We start from the raw sequence: 18222 nt of genomic DNA on the forward strand, positions 1-18222 counted from the left end.
AGCTGTTATGTGCTACATCAAGCTGTTTTGCCAGAGAACCAGACTGTAGCAGAAAAGACCCTCTAGGCTCATTTGGGAAAGCAGTGAGTGGGCTGCAATTTCCCTATTAGTTCTGAGCTCAAAAATAAGCAGAGACACTGGCAGGAGTCACCCTGCCCAGTTCTGACCCTTGGAGGTGATAACGCTCCATAAGCTGACAGACACACAACTGGGGCATGGCATTGCTGTGCCCAAAGACAAGGCCTCACTTCCAGACCTCATTACCATCTGGGAATGTAGAACTGAGTCCCCTCTCTTTCCTATCCATGTGATTTTAAAAGGTACAGCAAGGAGCAGTGTGCTGTCTGTTCTGTTATGCACCTGTAGAGAAGCATTATATTGAATTCTCATTTCTACTTGTGTGTGTTTTGGGGGGGCAATAGGGGGTTGTTGCTGTTATAAAGGAAATAGCAAAATGATAGCTAAGAGCTGAGGCAGAACTGGATGGCAGGTTTAATTTGTTTTAAATCAACGTGTGCTTTATTCAATGACTATCTGTTAACTCTTAAACTGTGGAGTAAGGTAGGAATGGGAGGTTACAGTTATTCAGGTTCTTTACAATATATTTTTTTGTAATTATTAAGAAATGAAACATCTCACAGCAGGAGTTTTACCTTTATGCTTTTTGGATGGAAGCTAGCTCAAGCTACCCTGTAGTTCTAAACCTTTTCCTTTACAATATTCACTGGAGATACACAGCCGAGAGCCTGGAAATACAGATACTGAAGGAGATGAGTGTTGATAGCTGCAGGGAGAATGCAGTCCTTCTTTTAAGGTTAGACATCCTCATGATCAAATGAAAAGGGGATGAAATTCTGAGAGAACAGAGAGCTGGACAGGCAGAAAATAAAATACAGTGTCCCCAGTGTATGCAACAGACTGCATGTATGGGGGCATCTCTACAGCACTGCAACTTGAACACGGTCTGCAGAGCCTCTTAGTGTGGATAGAATTCAGTTTTTGATTTTCCTCCTCTGATGGAGCTGCAGTTTGCACTACACTTTGGCATGCTTACCCCTCCTTTGTCCTTCTTCCAGGCTTTTCCTTCTGCCTCCTTCCCCTTGGCAGAGGACTTGAAACCAGAACACCTTTCATAGAATCAGAGAACGGTTTGGACTGGGAGGGACCTTAAAGATCATCCAGTTCCAACCCCCTTGCTGTGAGTGGGGGTGCCAACCACTAAACTAAGCATTTGGTGGAGGATTTGCCACCAGCAAAAGCAAAGGCCATCCAACAGCCAGAGAATGCTGGAGAGATGGGGCTCTTACACCAGGAGTTTCAATCAAGGTGTAATAATTACTGCAGCTTTGGAGGAGCCACTGTTTTAAGCACTGTGTTGCTCTAGAATGAAATTTTCCTCTCTTCATAGGGAGGACAGACAGGTGCTTGTACCAGGTTGGTTACTTGTTTTAATGCCAGCCACCTGGGAGGACAGCTTGTATATCCAATTTCCCACTGTGTGGCTTAGAATCACAGCTCTGTCTGCTGATGTCCTCCAATTGTCAACATATGTGCAGACAGAAAACAGACTAATTCCAATTCCCCAGTATAGTGATTCAATTAATGTTGCAGTGGAAGTGCCAGATATGTACAGGTGGATTTTTTTCCACTGTAAGTTCCTACAGAGTCAGAATTTCTTCTTCAGTGCAGCTCCACATTAAGAATTCCTGATTCAGTTGCAGGTGGGCTGGTACAGCCACACAAATACATGCTCATGCTCCTTGGAAACACCAATCGTGAGCTAAAAGCAACACTGGTATTTGTCATGCTAGTACACTGAGGCCATGTATCCCTGCCTCTGGGGAAGGCTGATGAGTGTGGGAAGAGCAGTTCTCAGTGCAGGCATGCTGCTTGCAAGGCTGTGACTTCTGTCTGGTGTTGAGTTCTTCACAGAGTCGTGCAGCAGCTGTCCGTGGCTCTGGGTGGCCCTTGCACACTTCTGCCATTCATGTCATGTATGAGCAATTCCTGTGTTCTTAAGAATGCAAAGAGCAGAGAGCAGTGGAAGTGCAATGTGTTGGTGCACTCTAAAGAGTTGTTCCAGATAAGTCATAGCTCACTTCTAAGATGTTTCTTATCTCAAGAGTTCTTCAATCCTAAAAGTGCCCTAAAATGTACAAGTGCTGTGATGCCTCTCAGTTGCAGTGAGGCTATTTACAAGTGTCCTTCCATCACAACTCACTCTCTGAGCATTCCCTGCTTAGCTCATTTAACTGGGAAAAGGACATCACTCAAACAGCTGTATGGTTGACCTTGGTTTCAAACCCAAAGCTAACAGATGAGCGAGGTTAATAATGCGCTGGAACTGCTACTAATTTTGTCTTGTTTTTGACAAATTACTAAACAAGTAGGGTGCTTTGTGCAGCATCCTGCTCTGTTCCAGATCTGGTATTTCTGGATGAAGCTGTAAAGCTGAAACAAAAGGCAGCCTTAATCTTTGTCTGAACTCAGGTTTGCCATGGGGAATTGAGATCCGTATGACAGGTGCAGGCTGCACAGCTCATAAATCTAAATATAGAGGCATATTCCAAACAGTATGATCTCAGACTCCTGGTTATTTGCATCTTTGCATTCCACCAGTTCTTCATCATCCTTTGATACTGACCTCCTTCACTAAACTAAAGATGAATGCCTTTAGGTAGCACATAAATGTGAACTAGCAGATTCCCTGTGAAATAGCTAACATAGACAATATCGCTCAGTTTATCATTTGAAAGAAAAAAATGGAATTTCTGCCTTTTCCATGTGTATTTTCTAATCTTTTTTCTATTCAGTGCAAGTTCTTAGATAAGGTGCCCCAAAAAAAGCATTCATTTCCAATTGTAATGTTCCTTTTTTTTCCTCTTATTTTAAGCTAACAAGGTGAAAAAGTATAATAAATGTCCATTCGGTTCTACATAATTGGAGTATTTCACTTTTCACAGTTCCAGTGTTAAGAGTTACTCTCTTATTTGGATCTGATTTGCAGCTGTCCTGCCCAGCTGCTCACAAGATCACACTTGTGTGAAACTGTTAAATATTTATAGTCTTTTGTAGAAATATTTTGTAGCTGTTTTTTCATAGTTATAAGCTTCTTTCTGGAAATCCTCCAATTGATGGGCTGTACACATACACGTGTTCCTTTCAGACATTATCCACATCCATCACTGTATTTGAATAAATAACATGCAAATAAAGCTGAATTTTCTTCATATTAACCCAACAAATGCATTTAAGCCACCACACATCTCCTAATTTATATCTTCAGCCCTGGTAGTTTTAGGACAAATCCAGTGGATTTAACTTTAAGCCTTCAAATATCTCTCTGCCAACAGCACTAGGTAGAGTGCTGGTTACCCAATTCTTTACATTCACTGAGCCTTGTAGTTCCCATGGTTTCAAAGACTTCACTGAAATTAAAGCACCTCTCTGTGTCAGTGCAAGTAATTATCTTGGGTAAATAATTTCTTTGATCTCAGGTGTTCTGACAGAGGTTGCCCCATACAACTGCTGACTGAATGAGTCTTCCTGCATTTATTACCTCCTTCCTACCTCAAGAACTGGGGCAAAGATTAAGAGCCTACATAGAGATAAAAACTTAGCGTATACATCTAACATATAAATGTCATATTTTCCTGGACCAATGGTGAATCTCTTTTGAGCATGGCACTGCTGGGAGTGATAGGAGTACAGGAAGAAGAACAAGGATAACATGTTGGTAACGCAGCAGGTTGATGTCAGAGCAGACATCTTACAAAGAGAATGTTTTCCTTTGAACCTAAAGAGCTTGATTGTTGTGTCCTGGGTTTCCCCAGGAAGCAGGTAAAAAAAAAAGCTTTCTGGTTTCGTTTTGTTTTGTGTAGTGTTCTTTGTTAATCTGGAGTTTTAAATTAATGTCTCTGATCAGCTGCCCTTACCTGTTTTGCTGTCTGAACTGCTGTCATCATGATAGCTGAACACAGAACCACAGAGAATGAACAGAAAGTGTCCACCTTTTGCTGGATGTTGGCTTGGACTTACGTTACCAGCCGTGCTCTGCTAGATCTCCAAAGCAAAACAGAAAAGGACATCATGTAATTGGAACATGAATGGAGGGCAGGACTGAAATCTTACAGACCTCCATCAGTTTGAGCAGGAACAAGTTTCATCCTAGATGCTGAGGAAAGCTACAGGATGTGTGATGTGCCTTCTCATCAGCAGATGGAGACATTTTAAGATGTTCATTTTCTTAAGCAGGGGGTTTGAAGTTGTCAGGACTTCAGCTATGAAGCAAGAATTGTAAAAATTTTCACCATCTGTAAGACGCATTTTATTATCTTTATTAATTTTTTTCTAGTCACAATATCCTGCTGTATGAGGATGGACATGCAGTTGTTGCTGATTTTGGAGGTAATGATTTTATGATAGATCTATAAACTAACTTCAAATAATCTAAAACTAAATGTGCCTACTGAGGAAATGCTAAGGAAGTTCTTCATTTTATTATGAGAGGAGTGGGAAAAGACTCTTAAGGATGAGAATACCCCTCATGCCACTGCAGGGCTCGGTCACTGCTTGCTGCAAACCTGGATGTACTCACATTGATTGGGACAAGTGGCCATGAGGTCACCAATTCTGAGATAGATCCTCAGCTACTGTACACTGCTGTAAATGTTGCCACACCGGTGTGGGTTTATACCAGTGCAGCATTTGGCACGCAGGTTTGAGAAGTCTCACTGTCTGTATGCACTGCTGTTGAACAACAGCCATCGCAGGCTGTCTGGATTTTCCAAACCCTGGTGTTATGAAGAAGTACCTCTTGCAAAGGCTTTTTTTATAAGGCAGGTGCCTGTAGTGACTTAGTAGTAAAGCCAGCTTTGTTCTGTGTGTGTTTCAGAATCAAGATTTTTGCAATCCCTGGATGAAGACAACATGACAAAACAGCCCGGGGTTTGTTTCTTCTTTTGTTCCACGTAGTTAATGTAAAGCTTAAGGGTGAAGTTGGGTTAGGAGAAAATGACCTTAAAAGTAGGTTTGATGGGATTGATGAACTGGGACAACACTGGAGCTGTTTTAATACTTTTTTCCTTTAAGCCTCTTTTACTAGCAAAGATCTATGAATATTAAAAAAAAAATAAAAATAAAAAAAAAGAAAGAAAAGCAACAGTATAACTAGAGGAAAAAACATGGGAGGAAATGAACTCTGTTAATAAATATTTGATGTTTCCTTGCGTGCAGAACCTGCGCTGGATGGCCCCCGAGGTGTTCACTCAGTGCACGAGGTACACCATAAAAGCTGACGTGTTCAGCTATGCTTTGTGTCTCTGGGAGCTGCTAACAGGAGAAATTCCATTTGCTCACCTAAAGCCGGGTAAGATATGCAGTGAATTAATGTTTAAAGGGCTCTGAACTAGTTGCATGGAAGAGGGTTAATTGGTATTTTACTAACCAGCGTTATTAGGTGCCAAGACTCAGTGAAAGGGACAGATCTACCCCACTGTAATGCCATCTACTATTTAGTTTTGTTACGGTAGAGGTTTTCAACATCCCATGCCACTGACAGCAGCCTTTGCACTTTGTCCTCCCATGGCCCAGGGTGGGTCTGTGTCTGTGCTTTTGGGCAGCCTGGTGGAACCGCACTGATGCGTTTCACTCCAGGAACTGAGAAACTCATGAAAGGTTGTGAATTTCTTGTTTTGTTTTAAGTGGGTTTGAGGTACAGCATACAGTTGCTGGGGGAAGAGATGTGTAAGATTTATCAGACAGATCTGTGGGCTTTTTGTTTGTGCTCAAGCAGAATATAAATGGTGCTAATATTGCATAAATCCATCAGTGCTCACTCATCTATTTTTCCATGTGCATCTGTATGTCTAATTCTGTTTCTTAGCAGCCTATCACTGTGCAATTCCCTGATTAGGTCAATTGCTTTATAAATTACTCAAATACTAAATGAAATGTAACACATTCTTCAGTGCAGTCTCTCTACAGTGTTTTTAACCAGTATGCTTATTAGCTGAAGAAAAGTTCTGCTGATAGAGAAAGGAGACCAAAACAATAGTGAGAAATAAACTTTGTCAAGTATGATAGATACACAGATGAAAACATGTCGTGTGTTTTCCCCTTCTCTCTGTCCTGACCCTGTGAAAGTGATGGCAGAAATTGTTAATTTGGCACAAGAAGATTTGCCAGTAGGTACATTGCAGTACCTTTGGTGAACAGAGGGAGTATTCTTCACTGCACTCCTAATTTATTTTACATTTGCCTTCTCTTTTCTCATAGTGTCTGCTAGGCAAAGTATGGTTCCAAATGTACACTCACTAGAGGACAGCCAACATTAAACAAGCTGTGTTTGCTTCTCCTGTCCCTTTTAGTCACAGCATCACAGGATTTACACGATATTAGCATTCTGAAGCAATGGAGTGCAGCCAAAAGCTGCAGTCAGAATGGACCATGGCTGAAATTATTCTCATGACAAAGGCTGTCACAATAACAGGATATAGTTTAAAAAATTACAGTATCATTGCTATCTCATGATTGCAATCTTACGGCTCCCTGCATATTCCACATGCTCTGACCACAGGTCATTTTTTAGGGCTTAGCCAGAATTATTTTGTCTACAACCCTGCTTAGCCATAGCTGTAATGTCATTCCATTCAGTGCCACGGACTGTCTTAGCTGTCTGTAGAAATAGTTTGGATTTGGAGCCTCTTTAAGCAACAAGATTTACCCATGGGCACAGTGGTCGTGTGCTTTGTGCCCCAGCTGTGTGTCAGCAGATAGGTTATGCTTCCCTAGGGGCTCTGCACCTCCTGGATGCTCACCACTCTGTGCTGGGCTCTTCCCACAGCGGCAGCAGCAGCAGACATGGCGTACCACCACATCCGCCCACCCATTGGGTACTCCATCCCCAAACCCATCTGTGCGCTGCTGATGCGGGGCTGGAATGCCTGCCCGGAGGTGAGTGTCGCTCCACGCAGCCCCAACAGTAGAGTCAGATCTGGGTTCAGCTCCACACACCCCAAAAGCTCACTGAGATGAGTTCTGCTGCAGAATGTGCTGGGACAGACACTAGTGTGAGCAGCACAGAGCAGTTGGTGAGCAGAGGGGGAAGGCAGGTGATCAGTTGGCTGTTCACTGAAAACTCGAGTGACTGTGTTGCAGAAGTTTGGCTTTGACTTGCAATGAATAGAAAAGTACTCTGTGTTCTCAGACTTCTGCAGATGTTTTTTGGTGAATTAGTGGTATTTTTCCACATGAAAAAATGAAATCTGGATCATCAAAAGAATTACTCTAAAAGTTTTGCTAAAAGAGCGTAAACTTCTATTTTTCTACCGTGCTGTAAAGCTATTCCCTGATGCACTGAAAAGATATCAGCACCAGAGCTGTGCAGAAGACAAGAGGGCCTGAAGGCAGCAGCAGTGCCCTCCTTGGCACCATCCTGGCTCCAGGAGCAGTTATGTGCAGGACACAGGCACAGGCTGCAACCACTCCTCTTTCCAGGGCTGCTTTCTTCACGGCTGTTGCTCTCAGCACAATGCACAGACATAGAAATGGTTTAAAAAGTTTGTGTTTCTATCAAAGCAAACTTTAATAAGTCAAGCACGGTAATGCTTCAAGTACTGCAACTTGCACGTTAAAGAGCAGATGTGGTTTTGTGCTCTGTAAATATGAATTCTCACATTAAATTAATTTCATGCTGTGTGCTAGAGGTCATAAACACCACTTTCTGTTCTGGCCAGTTAACCTCCCTGTCTTATCTTTCTTTCAATTATATTCTGTGTTGTCCTGTTTGTCTCTGGCAGTGCCGGATATTTGCTGTCTGATTCTTCCCATTACTGATACCATTATTCAATTAACTGAGTAAAATATCCTCAGCTGAATTACCTTTATTTTTTTTCCTGATGATTTAATCAAACACTTCTTTATGGTTTTTGAGTTCTTGAAAAATCCTACTGCAATAATGCTAACAACTTTCAGGAAGGCAGGGAGAGTTTGTGGTATTGAAGAAAGAAAAGGAACACTGTCATTTCCTTTTTTCCTTCCTTTCTGTTGCCTCCAAAGGTGACACATAAGCACACCCAGGTGATGGTGGGTACGGTACAGCTTTTGTAGCAGAGTTTTCAGCTTCATCAATTCTGCATGGAATTAAAGGCACCTGAATTTTTGCCTCAAAACTGCTGTCTTCTAATTCCGGTAATGAGTCTTTGTGTTCTTCCAGTGGCATTTCAGCTGCTTTGAGTACGTTGTTACCTTGGCAAGGCTGACTGCTGTGAGGGCCTTGCCAATGCCACAAGCCCATTGTATGCACAGCACGGCTATTTTGAAGACTGGTACTGCTGTCCAGTAAGGCAGTTCCATATTCAATAGAACTGGGGATGCTGACTGTATGAGGTGTAACTTGGCAATCTTTATAGCAGTGGTATGTTTTTGCTTTTCACATTATCTAAAACTTCTAGTATTTTCCAATTGGCAGCGGGGAGTATTTGTGGGTAAGAAAAATAATGTTTTCAACTTCATCTATATCAAGTGCCACCGTATTTGCCATCATATTTCCTCTTTTCTGTTATTTGATTCCATCTTCTCCAGTGTTGTTGGTCCAAGCAGGCTGTCTGCCAGCGCTTTCTTTTTTCCTCTGGTTAATTGCTGGTTACCCAGAGCACTCGTATCAACGGGTGACTTGACTTGAGCAAGGAGCAGCATTCATTTCTGCTGAAAGCTGGGCCACAGCAACGTGGATGATAGGATTCAGCCCATTGTCCTCTTTGGGAATGCTTTTGTGTATTTCCCAGATCCTCAATGTTTCTGCTACATTCAATTTTTGCAGTGGATTTTTTTCTCTAAGGTTGGTACAGCTGTCAAGCAATGTTCCAATGGAACACTGGAACATATTATCGTTGTTGCTGGTCTGAGATACATTTCACATGCACATCTCTGCTGGAGTGGCTCATTCTCATCAGCCACATCACTGCTAATCCTGAAATGGGCTGCTCCCTATTTCAGCTTTCCAAAACCTCAGTGGCTCTTTCTATTACTTCAGTTTTTCCCCATATAGTATGGGCTTTAATTTTCAGAGGTTCGCAATAGTAAATGTGATATAAACATATTCTCCCCAGTTGATAATACTGACTTTTCAGGTGGGATTTTGATTAATGCTGATAGACCTCAGATACGTGTTCCAATTCAAACACTCCTTAGAACAGAAAGCCACTGTACTCCAAATGCCAAAACATTGTATTCACTGCAGTTACTCTATGTAGGAGCCCAGCAGCTTCTGTGTGACAGGACTCTGCTGTAACATAGCATTACTGTGGTAAAGCAGTTAGAGCTGCACCTGTCTCACATGCTACAGCCAGAACAGTTTTTTAATGACTGGAGAGATTCAGCTGATTATCCCAATTAGCTCAATAGCACCAGCAATAAAGAAAATAGAATGTGATAGTGTTCCCTTCTGAGATTAGGAAATGAGGGTTAAAGAAAGATAGTTTTATGTTGGCTTTTGTAAATTCCTGTTGTTTCTGCACTGAAGGGAAAGCCAACCGAAGCGAAGCTGTAAGAATACCACCCCCAAATTGGTGGGGCCATCAGAGCCGCTGCAGGATTCTGTGGTGCTTAAGACCATCCAAATACACCACAAGGGGCAACAAAAGCCCTTTACTGAACAGTCTTTAGATCACTGTCCTCATATTGAGCATCAAATCTTCCAAAGCAGACTGACAATGAGAACTCTTCCAGTTCTGCATCCCACCTGTATCTCCTAACTGGATGGTTCATGCACAGCTCTGTGTATTTGCACGTGAAAATGCAATTGCAACTCTGAGAGTCTGTGGTCACCTCCTGCATAGACCCATCAGAGCTGCCTCACTGAAAGCGTTACTGCTCTGGCCTTTGTTGAGCATCAGAACGGTGAGTTTGTTCACAGCATCTGAGTTTGACAGTGTTGCTCAGCAATGGAGAATAGTGTGCAGTCAGCTGAGGTTTATCTCCATGAAGTGTTTCTCACAGAGGATTTCTTGCCAGGCAAGTGATGCTGTGGGCACCATAGGGCCATCTCTGCACATGCTGCTGCAGCAGTTGTGCACATTTTGGCACATGGCACTCAACTGTCTGAAGAGTCAACAAACATGCTCTAGAGTGGGTTAGCTGCACTAGGAAACACATTGGAGGTGTGTGCTTTGGGTTTGTTATCACTGTTCTGTATGTTTGGTTTGCTGGTGCTATGTTGGCATGTAAGGACCTCATTTAACTGTGGGAGTTCCAAGACACATTAACGGGAGGGGATTTTGGAGCACATGTAGTTTTCTGGTGTTACAGAAGCTTTGTAGCATCTGGTGCTTCATAGTACTGAACTGAGGACTCTGGTTTTGAATTTCACCCTGGAAACAAAGCTGTGGAGCTCCTCTTTCAGTTAGCCTAGCTAAGTAAAGCAGGTAATCGTGTGCCTGAGCCTGTCCTTGCTCTAGATACCTGAAAGCTTTCTTAACTGAGTTAGTGAACTAAAGCACGTGTGTAGGTGCTGTAGCAGAACAGCACAGAGGGAGGTTGGTGTGACTCTGGGCTGCCAACTGACTTTGGAGAGCTTTGTCCCCTTACCATATTCTGTGCTGTAACCTTATGTTTCAGCTTGAAGATTGCAGAGAGAACGTGTTTGCTATGCAGGGTATGGTTAGCTATTTTATTTTGGTGCTATTAGTGTTTCCTGGATACTTGAATGCACTTGTCTTCCATTTTAGGAACTAATGTTATGTTACAGATGAGGGGGCAGTTTGTTTGTTTTATTCCATGTAACTCTGAAGCAGCTGCTAATAACCATAAGCAAGTAGCTCCTATTCTGCTTAAAGTTATTAATAAGATGTTATGTTATATTGTTGACTTAGGCGAGTAGTATGTAATGGATAGAGTCACTGTATCTTGTTAGCAGCTCATTGCGCACCAATAAAAATAAAACACCCTTTCAGAATTTTAATGCTCTTTGCTGCTCATCAGTATCACTCCAACATCACTTAGTCTTCCTAATGCTTGAGAGCTGCATGGCAGAATTAGAAGGCAATTGATAGCTCAGTCAGCCTGTGGGTAACTTGAATTTTGCACAGAATGTGGGAAAAGTCTTACTGAAATCAGATTTTTAAAGGCCTTTTCCTATAACGTGTTATAGATAACAATAAACATGCCTCTCTTCATTTCAGAGCTTAGCACTGAACGTGCAGCTCCCACCAGGTTCTCAAGTGAACTGAAAGCAATGCAATGAAAATCAAAGGAGGGACATGGAGGGGATCTGTCACTCATCTGTCTGTGAGTCTGTTTAACTATTCAGGTTGCTCCTTCTGCTTTACACAGCTCTGTTTTGTCTCTTGTGTTCACAGGGCAGACCAGAATTCTCAGAAGTGGTCACAAAGTTAGAAGAATGTCTGTGCAACATTGAGGTAAGAGCTTCATTTCTTCTATGGAACGTCAGTGCCTGTGATGTGTGCTCAGGAGTACGAGCAGGGAGAGCATCAGGGAATGAGGGAAGCCATGGCTTTGGAGTCTGCAAGCTGCTCCATCCTGTTGCAAGCCAGAACGTCATGCTTTTAAGGCATATTTTCAATACTGTGTTCATGGGTGCCAGAGGGAGGCCATGGGAACCACATATTGCTGTGTCAGCAGCTGCTCAGAGGGAAGAATGCTGAAGAGCACACAAGCAGCAGGGCATCGCACTGCAGGCCTCGGCAGGCTTGTGCTCCCCATCCAGCAAACCCAGATCTGCCTCGTTTAAAAAGGAAGAAAGAAAAACTGGCTGAGACCTCTGGGAGAAAGGTAGAAAGAGAAAACATAGTAAGGATGAATGCAAAGGCAAATTCCTGCACGGCAGCTGTGTCACGGATGTGTCAGCATTCATCTTTGTGTAATAGAAGTGACCAAACAGAAACCAAACTTGTCTCAGAGCTGTGGTTTCTGAAATTATATTTCCTGTGTGCTTGTATATGCCTGCAAGAGTTAGAAAAAAAAAAAAAATCACTCCTTCTAAAGCATGTCACTGCTCTTGATTTTAACAGTCAGAAAAGGTACTCCTACTCCATTATGTTTCTCCGTGCTCTGGCTGCAGCTGGAAGGTGTTTGTTCAGTGTGTAGGTGGAAGCTTTTATGCGTGAGGAAAAAAATAACTGAGAAGCACTGAATCACGAGGAAGTGTTCCTTGTCATGGGGCAGCTGGCTTCTGTGATACATAGGCAGTAGTGCATGCAGGAAGAGATCTGGGCCAACAGCTTAGATAGAAAAAGAAGGGGGGAAAAAAGCTTGCTTTTTTTAGCTGGAGAGTGAGATTTCAGTTCCATTGTGTCCAGGGTAAAGCCTTGTCTGAGAAGAGTTTTAAGGAACAGTACCTATAGTAAGTAAGTTAAATACTGCAGCCAATGAAGGATGAGAACTCTCCCTCTAATTCCTCTTCTTTTTCTTCTCCTTGCTCAGCATATCATTTCTGCTCCTTTTAAATCTCTTTGAATCCAGGTGTGGTGAGGACATCCTGCTCCAGCAAGGCTGTGTCCCTGCTGCTGTGTACATTTATATGTAATGTCCTTATGTTCACGTGCTAGCCCTGTGTTTGCATTGTCCCACCAGGCTGAACTCCCACCCAGAGGCACTCAGACCAGACTGCTCCCACCATGCAGCACTGCCACCATTCAGTATGGATGGCAGAGTCCCAGGTGGTGGCTCCCACAGGGGAGGCTGCAATGCCTCCTGGCTGCACAGGGAACACTCACAAGCCATATCACTCATGGCTGGGCTAAAATGGGTCTTCCTGAAATCATCCAGCCACAGCTTGAAAACCTCAGGAGGTAATGAACCAACCACTTGGTTTGGTAGACAGCACCCAATGTCCTCAGCTGCGCAAAGTCAAGAGGCACTGTTCTTTTCAGCCAAACTATAAAGGCAATATGGGGCACACAACTTGCAAGAGCGGATGGGAAAAAAAATAATATGCTGTGTGTATTAACAGTGCCTGCTCTGTTTTTGTTTAAATGCAGTTGATGTCTCCAGCCTCCAGCAACAGCAGTGGCTCTCTGTCTCCCTCCTCGTCCTCAGACTGTCTTGTTGCACGTGGAGGACCTGGCCGCAGTCACGTCGCAGCATTACGCAGTCGTTTTGAGTTGGAATATGCTTTGAATGCAAGAGCTTACGCTGTCTGGTCACAGAGGTACATACCTGTCGTTGCAGGCAAGGAGAGCTCTTGCTCCTAAACAGCCATAGCTCTTCCCAAGGCTGCATGGCTCGTCTGCCCTAAATGGGAGTACTCTGTAGCAGGGATTGCCCCTCACTACCAGGTAAGGCCATGCAGGAAGCCTTGGGTGATGCATCACAGAGCAGATCCCCTGCCAGGGCTGACTGGAAGAGTGCTTATACAATCCTGTCTTCTCCTGTAGCTGCTATAGCACTGGGCTCTGGGTTATCTGAATGCTGAGGAAGCTGTCCTGCTGTCAAAACAACAGCTAAGCATTTGCATTTTTCACTACAAATAACATTAAATTAGTAGAAAATCAAGACCTGTCCTGTGTAGGCTCTACACGCAGAATGAGTGCTTCCTTATTGCATGCAATTAAAGATTGATGTTTAGCCATCCATGGGAACAGAGAGGAGCAGTCATTAGCTGGATCTATCCCCATCACCTGTCAGCAGGTCTGGGAAAGCCAGTGCTAACATCGCAGTGTGTTCAAAATGAGAAAAAATGTACCAAGAAAAAGCTAAAAAGCACATTTTTCTTGGGAAAAAAAAAAAAAGTACATTCTGGTGTGTGGCATCAGTGACAGATGGAAAAGATAGGTTAGACTATGGGCAGCATTGCAATCCTAAATAACGTGGTTGGTGGCATCAGGTGGCATTACTGCTGAGCCATACAAGCCTCCCTCCTGGTTGGAGCACTGCTCCAGTTTCAAAGCTGCTCATACAATCGCTTCTGTGAAGTAACTTCAGTTTGGGGGATCTGAGTCGTACAGGAGCTTTCTGTGTTCATCTGTCACATGAGACTAGGATAGCAGGGTCTGCTAGTCCTCATAGGAGGCCAGTTACCCTGCGTTTGTGTACACCTGCTTCATGTTCAGGTACAGGTTTTTCCAAATTGTGATATGGTAAAATGCAGGAGGTGGGATGTGCTCCTGACCAATGACTCACTCCTGACTCACTATCAGGAGTGAGCACCACCAGGGTAGTGCTGTCATCTGCAGTTATAGAATCATAGAATTGTTATGAAATCTTATGAGGAGCAGCTGAGGGAACTGCGATTGTTTAGTTTGGAGAAGAGGAGGCTTACAGGAGGCCTTCCTGCTCTCTACAACTCCCTGAAGGGAGGTTGTGGTGAGGTGGCAGTCAGCTTCTCCTGTGTAACTGGTGAGAGGATGAGAGGGAATGGCCTCAAGTTGTGCAAGGGGAGGTTCAGGTCGGGTGTTGGGAAAAATTTCTTTTCTGAAAGGGTGGTCAGGTGCTGAAAGGGGCTGCCCAGGGCGGTGGTGGAGTCACCATCCCTGGAGGTATTCAAGAACCATTTAGATGTACTGAGGGGCATGGTTTAGTGGGAAATATTGGTGGTAGGTGGGCAGTTGGACTGGATGAGCTTGGAGGTGTTTTCCAATCTCAGTGATTTTATGATTGCATGATTAAAATTGGAAAAGGCCACGGTCTGGGCTACAGGTGAAGGTGTGCAGGCTGAGGAGAAGACAGACAGCAGCCAGGCTGTCCCAGCAAACACAGGGCAGCAAATACAAACGCTTTAGGGAAAAGAAGAGATCTCAGCCTCACCAAGCATTGCTGCTCTTGATCTCTGTCAGAAGAGCTGCACTCTTAGCCCAAACTTTACCCTTTAGCACCACTTAGCAGTCAGAAATTGTAATAGCAGAGCTTGTTGCTGTTAACTGGGATGTAGGAACTGAGAAATATGGTCAGCTGAAATGAGGAGCTGCAGTGGAGCAGGGAGGTGGATCGGTCATTTGCCCATTTGGGGGCTCAGATGGAGAGACAGGAGGCAAACAGGTGCAGGCAGTCCCTGAAATCTCCCCCTTAAAAGCACAGATGACACCCAAAACTTCCATCTGGCAGCATAAGAGGTCCCTGGAATTGCTTTGCCATACTGACAGGACATGGAAATGGGGCCTGAGTCAGCACAGAAGAAACGTGAGCCAGCCTTTTATTTTCTGTAAAGGGGCAGAAGTCCCTCCTGAGTGTAATGGATATGGAGGAAAAGAGTAAGAAAGTGATGTATTGGGGTTCCAGTGTAGCTACAGGAGAGGGAAGCAGGGAGCTCTTGTCCTGTAATTCAGTGTTCTCATAACATGCTGAGGCTTGTTAGCACACTAAAAGGAGATTTTCTGTAACCCTAGCAGTTACTTAAAGTTGAGAGCTTTTGTTGCATGTTCTGCCATGCAAACTAACACCAGGCCCTCAGGGAGGCTTACCCAGAGGCTCAGCACAAAGGGAATGGTTTCTTTAGTTTTTCAATTACATGTTACACTGATGTGATTAACAGCCTCACTTTCTGATGGCATTTGTTCCTTAGGCCTGTTTCTTTGTTTTGGAAGTATGGTCATTTTCAGCAGGAATGGGCCATGTTTGGGGGTTTTTCCCCAGTCAGACTGTTTTTCCTGGGCTGTCTCCTGTTTCCAACTGCTCTGACACCTCTGTGGCAGCATGAAGCTCCATTTCACCCCAGAAACACTCCTGATGAAAGCTCCCTGCACCATGGGGTGGAACAGCCATGACAGCAAACTTGTTTGTTTCTTGCTTGGTAACTTTGGCTCTGTTGAGCAAACACAAACCACCCTCTTGCATGGCAACTGTTGCTATGTGAAAAGTAATGAGAGGTGGGCTGCTGCAGCCTTGTAAGGAGTTGGATGTAATAGCAATGCATTTTAATTGTCTGTCAGGGCAGCTTAACGTCAGCTCATCGCACTATAGATGCTTAATGTTGATGTTTCACTTCTTTCCACCTTTAATATTCCCCCAGAGCCTGACGACAATGTCTGACAACAATTAATGGTCTCCTTTTTAAGTAGGTCGTGTATTTCACATGGCTGCCTCTTCCTTCCACATCTGTAGAAATCTGTGACTTTCCTTAATCTTATGTGAACTGACAGCTTCTATCTGATTTGCAGCACTGGGCAACACCCTTCTCAGGGTCTGTCTCTGGATGACATGAGGAGAAACTTCCAGTACCCTCCCATTGACAAAAATGGTGAGTTATTGCAGAATGCTCCTCCTAGCATCTCAGTGTGGTTAACCAGTACAGAGCTGCAGTTTTCTGACAGCCTGATAAGAAAGCTGATGTTCAGTGCGCACTGCAAGTTACAGCCAGCGGGAGCTTGTGAGGTCTCACCCCATTCTCCTGCTTTGTGCTCAGTTGTGAAGCAGCAGTAAATCCCTGCTCCGTGACTTTCTGTGTAGCAATATAGAAGTGGGCATACCTATCAAGTATGTGATTTTTTTTTCTTTTGAAAGGCTCCAGCTGCCATCTCACAGTCCTGCTCATTCCACCAGCACAAGCTGATCTGTTTGCCTGAACATCCTAAGATGCTTCAGGGCCATGTTGACAACGTGTCACTTCCCTGTTTATGTGCTGGCACAGCCAGAGCTCATCCCCTGTGACTGCAGCATTCAGTGAGCAAACCTGAGCACAGCACGCCACAGTTACCTTCACCCTGTGCCCACACCACAGATGGTGCTTCCTACCTCTGCCCAGAGCCATGCAGACAGTCTGGCTCTTCCCAGCCCCCAGGCATCAGAATCCAGGAAACCCTGAATGCATAGCAAAGCAGGAAAGTATTTTCTAATATGATCATTCATGGATGTCAGAGTGTTGCTGGTATGCTCAGCAGTGCAAGGTGTGAAACAAAGCTCTGATATGCTCTTCCAAAAGGGCCACAGATCAGGCAAAGACTGAGGCTTTGACACTGCCCATATCAGTGATCGCTGTTTGTCTGCTTTGCCCATCACACAAAAATGGTGGGAACCAGGGGCTGATGGTGGAGAACAGCAGCAACATCAGTGCCAAGAAGCAGAGCTGGACACTGAAGGACAGCACAGACTTGTGAGGAATAGTGTGAGGATGAGTGAGATCTCCTTAAGGCAGTGCTTCATAGCCCAGCTCTCACAGTACAGCAGGCCCTGATTAGAAGATAAACCAAGGTTCCCTATGGCTTACAACTTTACAATGTAGTAGCATCAGGACCAAATGTATTTAAAATCAGATGCTAGGATGCTGGTTCTGAGCTTTCTCAAGCCCTCTTTGAAAGGGAAAAATGAGGTATTTTTAATGCCAGATTCCCACTGTGCTATTAAAACAATGAGATTCATTGTTGTGCCACTCACCCAAGCTTCTCTCTACCTATCATGACCTCTTTCCCTGAATGATTGGTCTGCTTACTTCCTATTTAGATTTTTCCTCTGTAGATGATAGTGGAGATTTGCACACAGCAAAAAGGTATCCGTGTGGTCTGAGCTTCGCTCTGCACCTTGCAGGTTATGTGTCGGATCCCATGAGCACCATGAGGTTTCACTCCTGCAGCAGCAGCTTTGAGGAAAGCAGCTGAGAGCAGCACACAATGCCAGGAATTGGGCAGAAAGAGTCAGACTGGGCAGCCCTGCATAGAACCCCTTCACCTGCTGGTGGTGAGCATCCCTATGACGAGCTATGTGCCAGCACCTGCTGCTGCTGACATGGAGGAGGCAGCTTCTTTTGGTGGCAACAGAGGCACTCCAAAACAAACCTTTAACCAGAAGGAAAACCTGAAATGAAGCCAGCTTAGAAAACAAAATACAAAGCAGGGCAACAGACTGCGCTTACATCCATACCAATATGTGCCCTCCTGTGGCTGCTTTATACATCTCCTGGTAACATATCAATAGCAGACACTTGAAAATAACAGGAAAAACTTCTACGATCTGAAAAGCTCTTTACAGGGCCAAGTGCTTGTAAACAACTTTACTGGTAATTAAAATAGCTGGCACCTTGAAGAAAGCGATGTCTTTGTTGGTCTTTACTAAAGAAGCACCAGGCTTCAGGGGGAAGCATGTTGCATAGCAGCGATCAGTTCCCAGTACAAAAGAAAACTCTGCAAAACATAAATTACTGAACAGAATCACACAGAATCACAATGTGAGGGATTGGAAAGGCCCTGCAAGGATCATCCAGTCCAAGGGCCCTGCTGGAGCAGGAACACCCAGATCAGGTCACACAGGAATGCATCCAGGCAGGTTTTGAATGGC

The 18222-nt window shown here is 44.1% G+C and overlaps 1 protein-coding gene across 6 annotated transcripts in view; it reads left to right on the plus strand.

Moving 5' to 3' along the window:
• TNNI3K (TNNI3 interacting kinase) overlaps positions 1-17974 on the plus strand; it is a 44647-nt gene extending 26673 nt beyond the window's left edge. The window contains exons 18-25 of one of the 6 annotated variants that reach the window (NM_001204816.3): positions 4355-4407; positions 4895-4947; positions 5236-5368; positions 6845-6954; positions 11358-11417; positions 12999-13168; positions 16113-16192; positions 17476-17974. In NM_001204816.3, coding sequence (NP_001191745.2) covers positions 4355-4407; positions 4895-4947; positions 5236-5368; positions 6845-6954; positions 11358-11417; positions 12999-13168; positions 16113-16192; positions 17476-17546 — 730 coding nt within the window. In that variant the 3' untranslated portion in view covers positions 17547-17974. Of the gene's footprint in view, positions 1-4354; positions 4408-4894; positions 4948-5235; positions 5369-6844; positions 6955-11357; positions 11791-12998; positions 13296-16112 lie in introns of those variants that run through there. The other 5 variants (XR_001467870.4, XM_040704442.2, XR_005861784.2 and 2 more) reach the window with 5 other exon arrangements.
• Positions 17975-18222: the final 248 nt, after the last annotated feature.

The sequence above is a fragment of the Gallus gallus genome, chromosome 8 (assembly GCF_016699485.2).
Source record: "Gallus gallus isolate bGalGal1 chromosome 8, bGalGal1.mat.broiler.GRCg7b, whole genome shotgun sequence".
Lineage (NCBI taxonomy): Eukaryota > Metazoa > Chordata > Aves > Galliformes > Phasianidae > Gallus > Gallus gallus.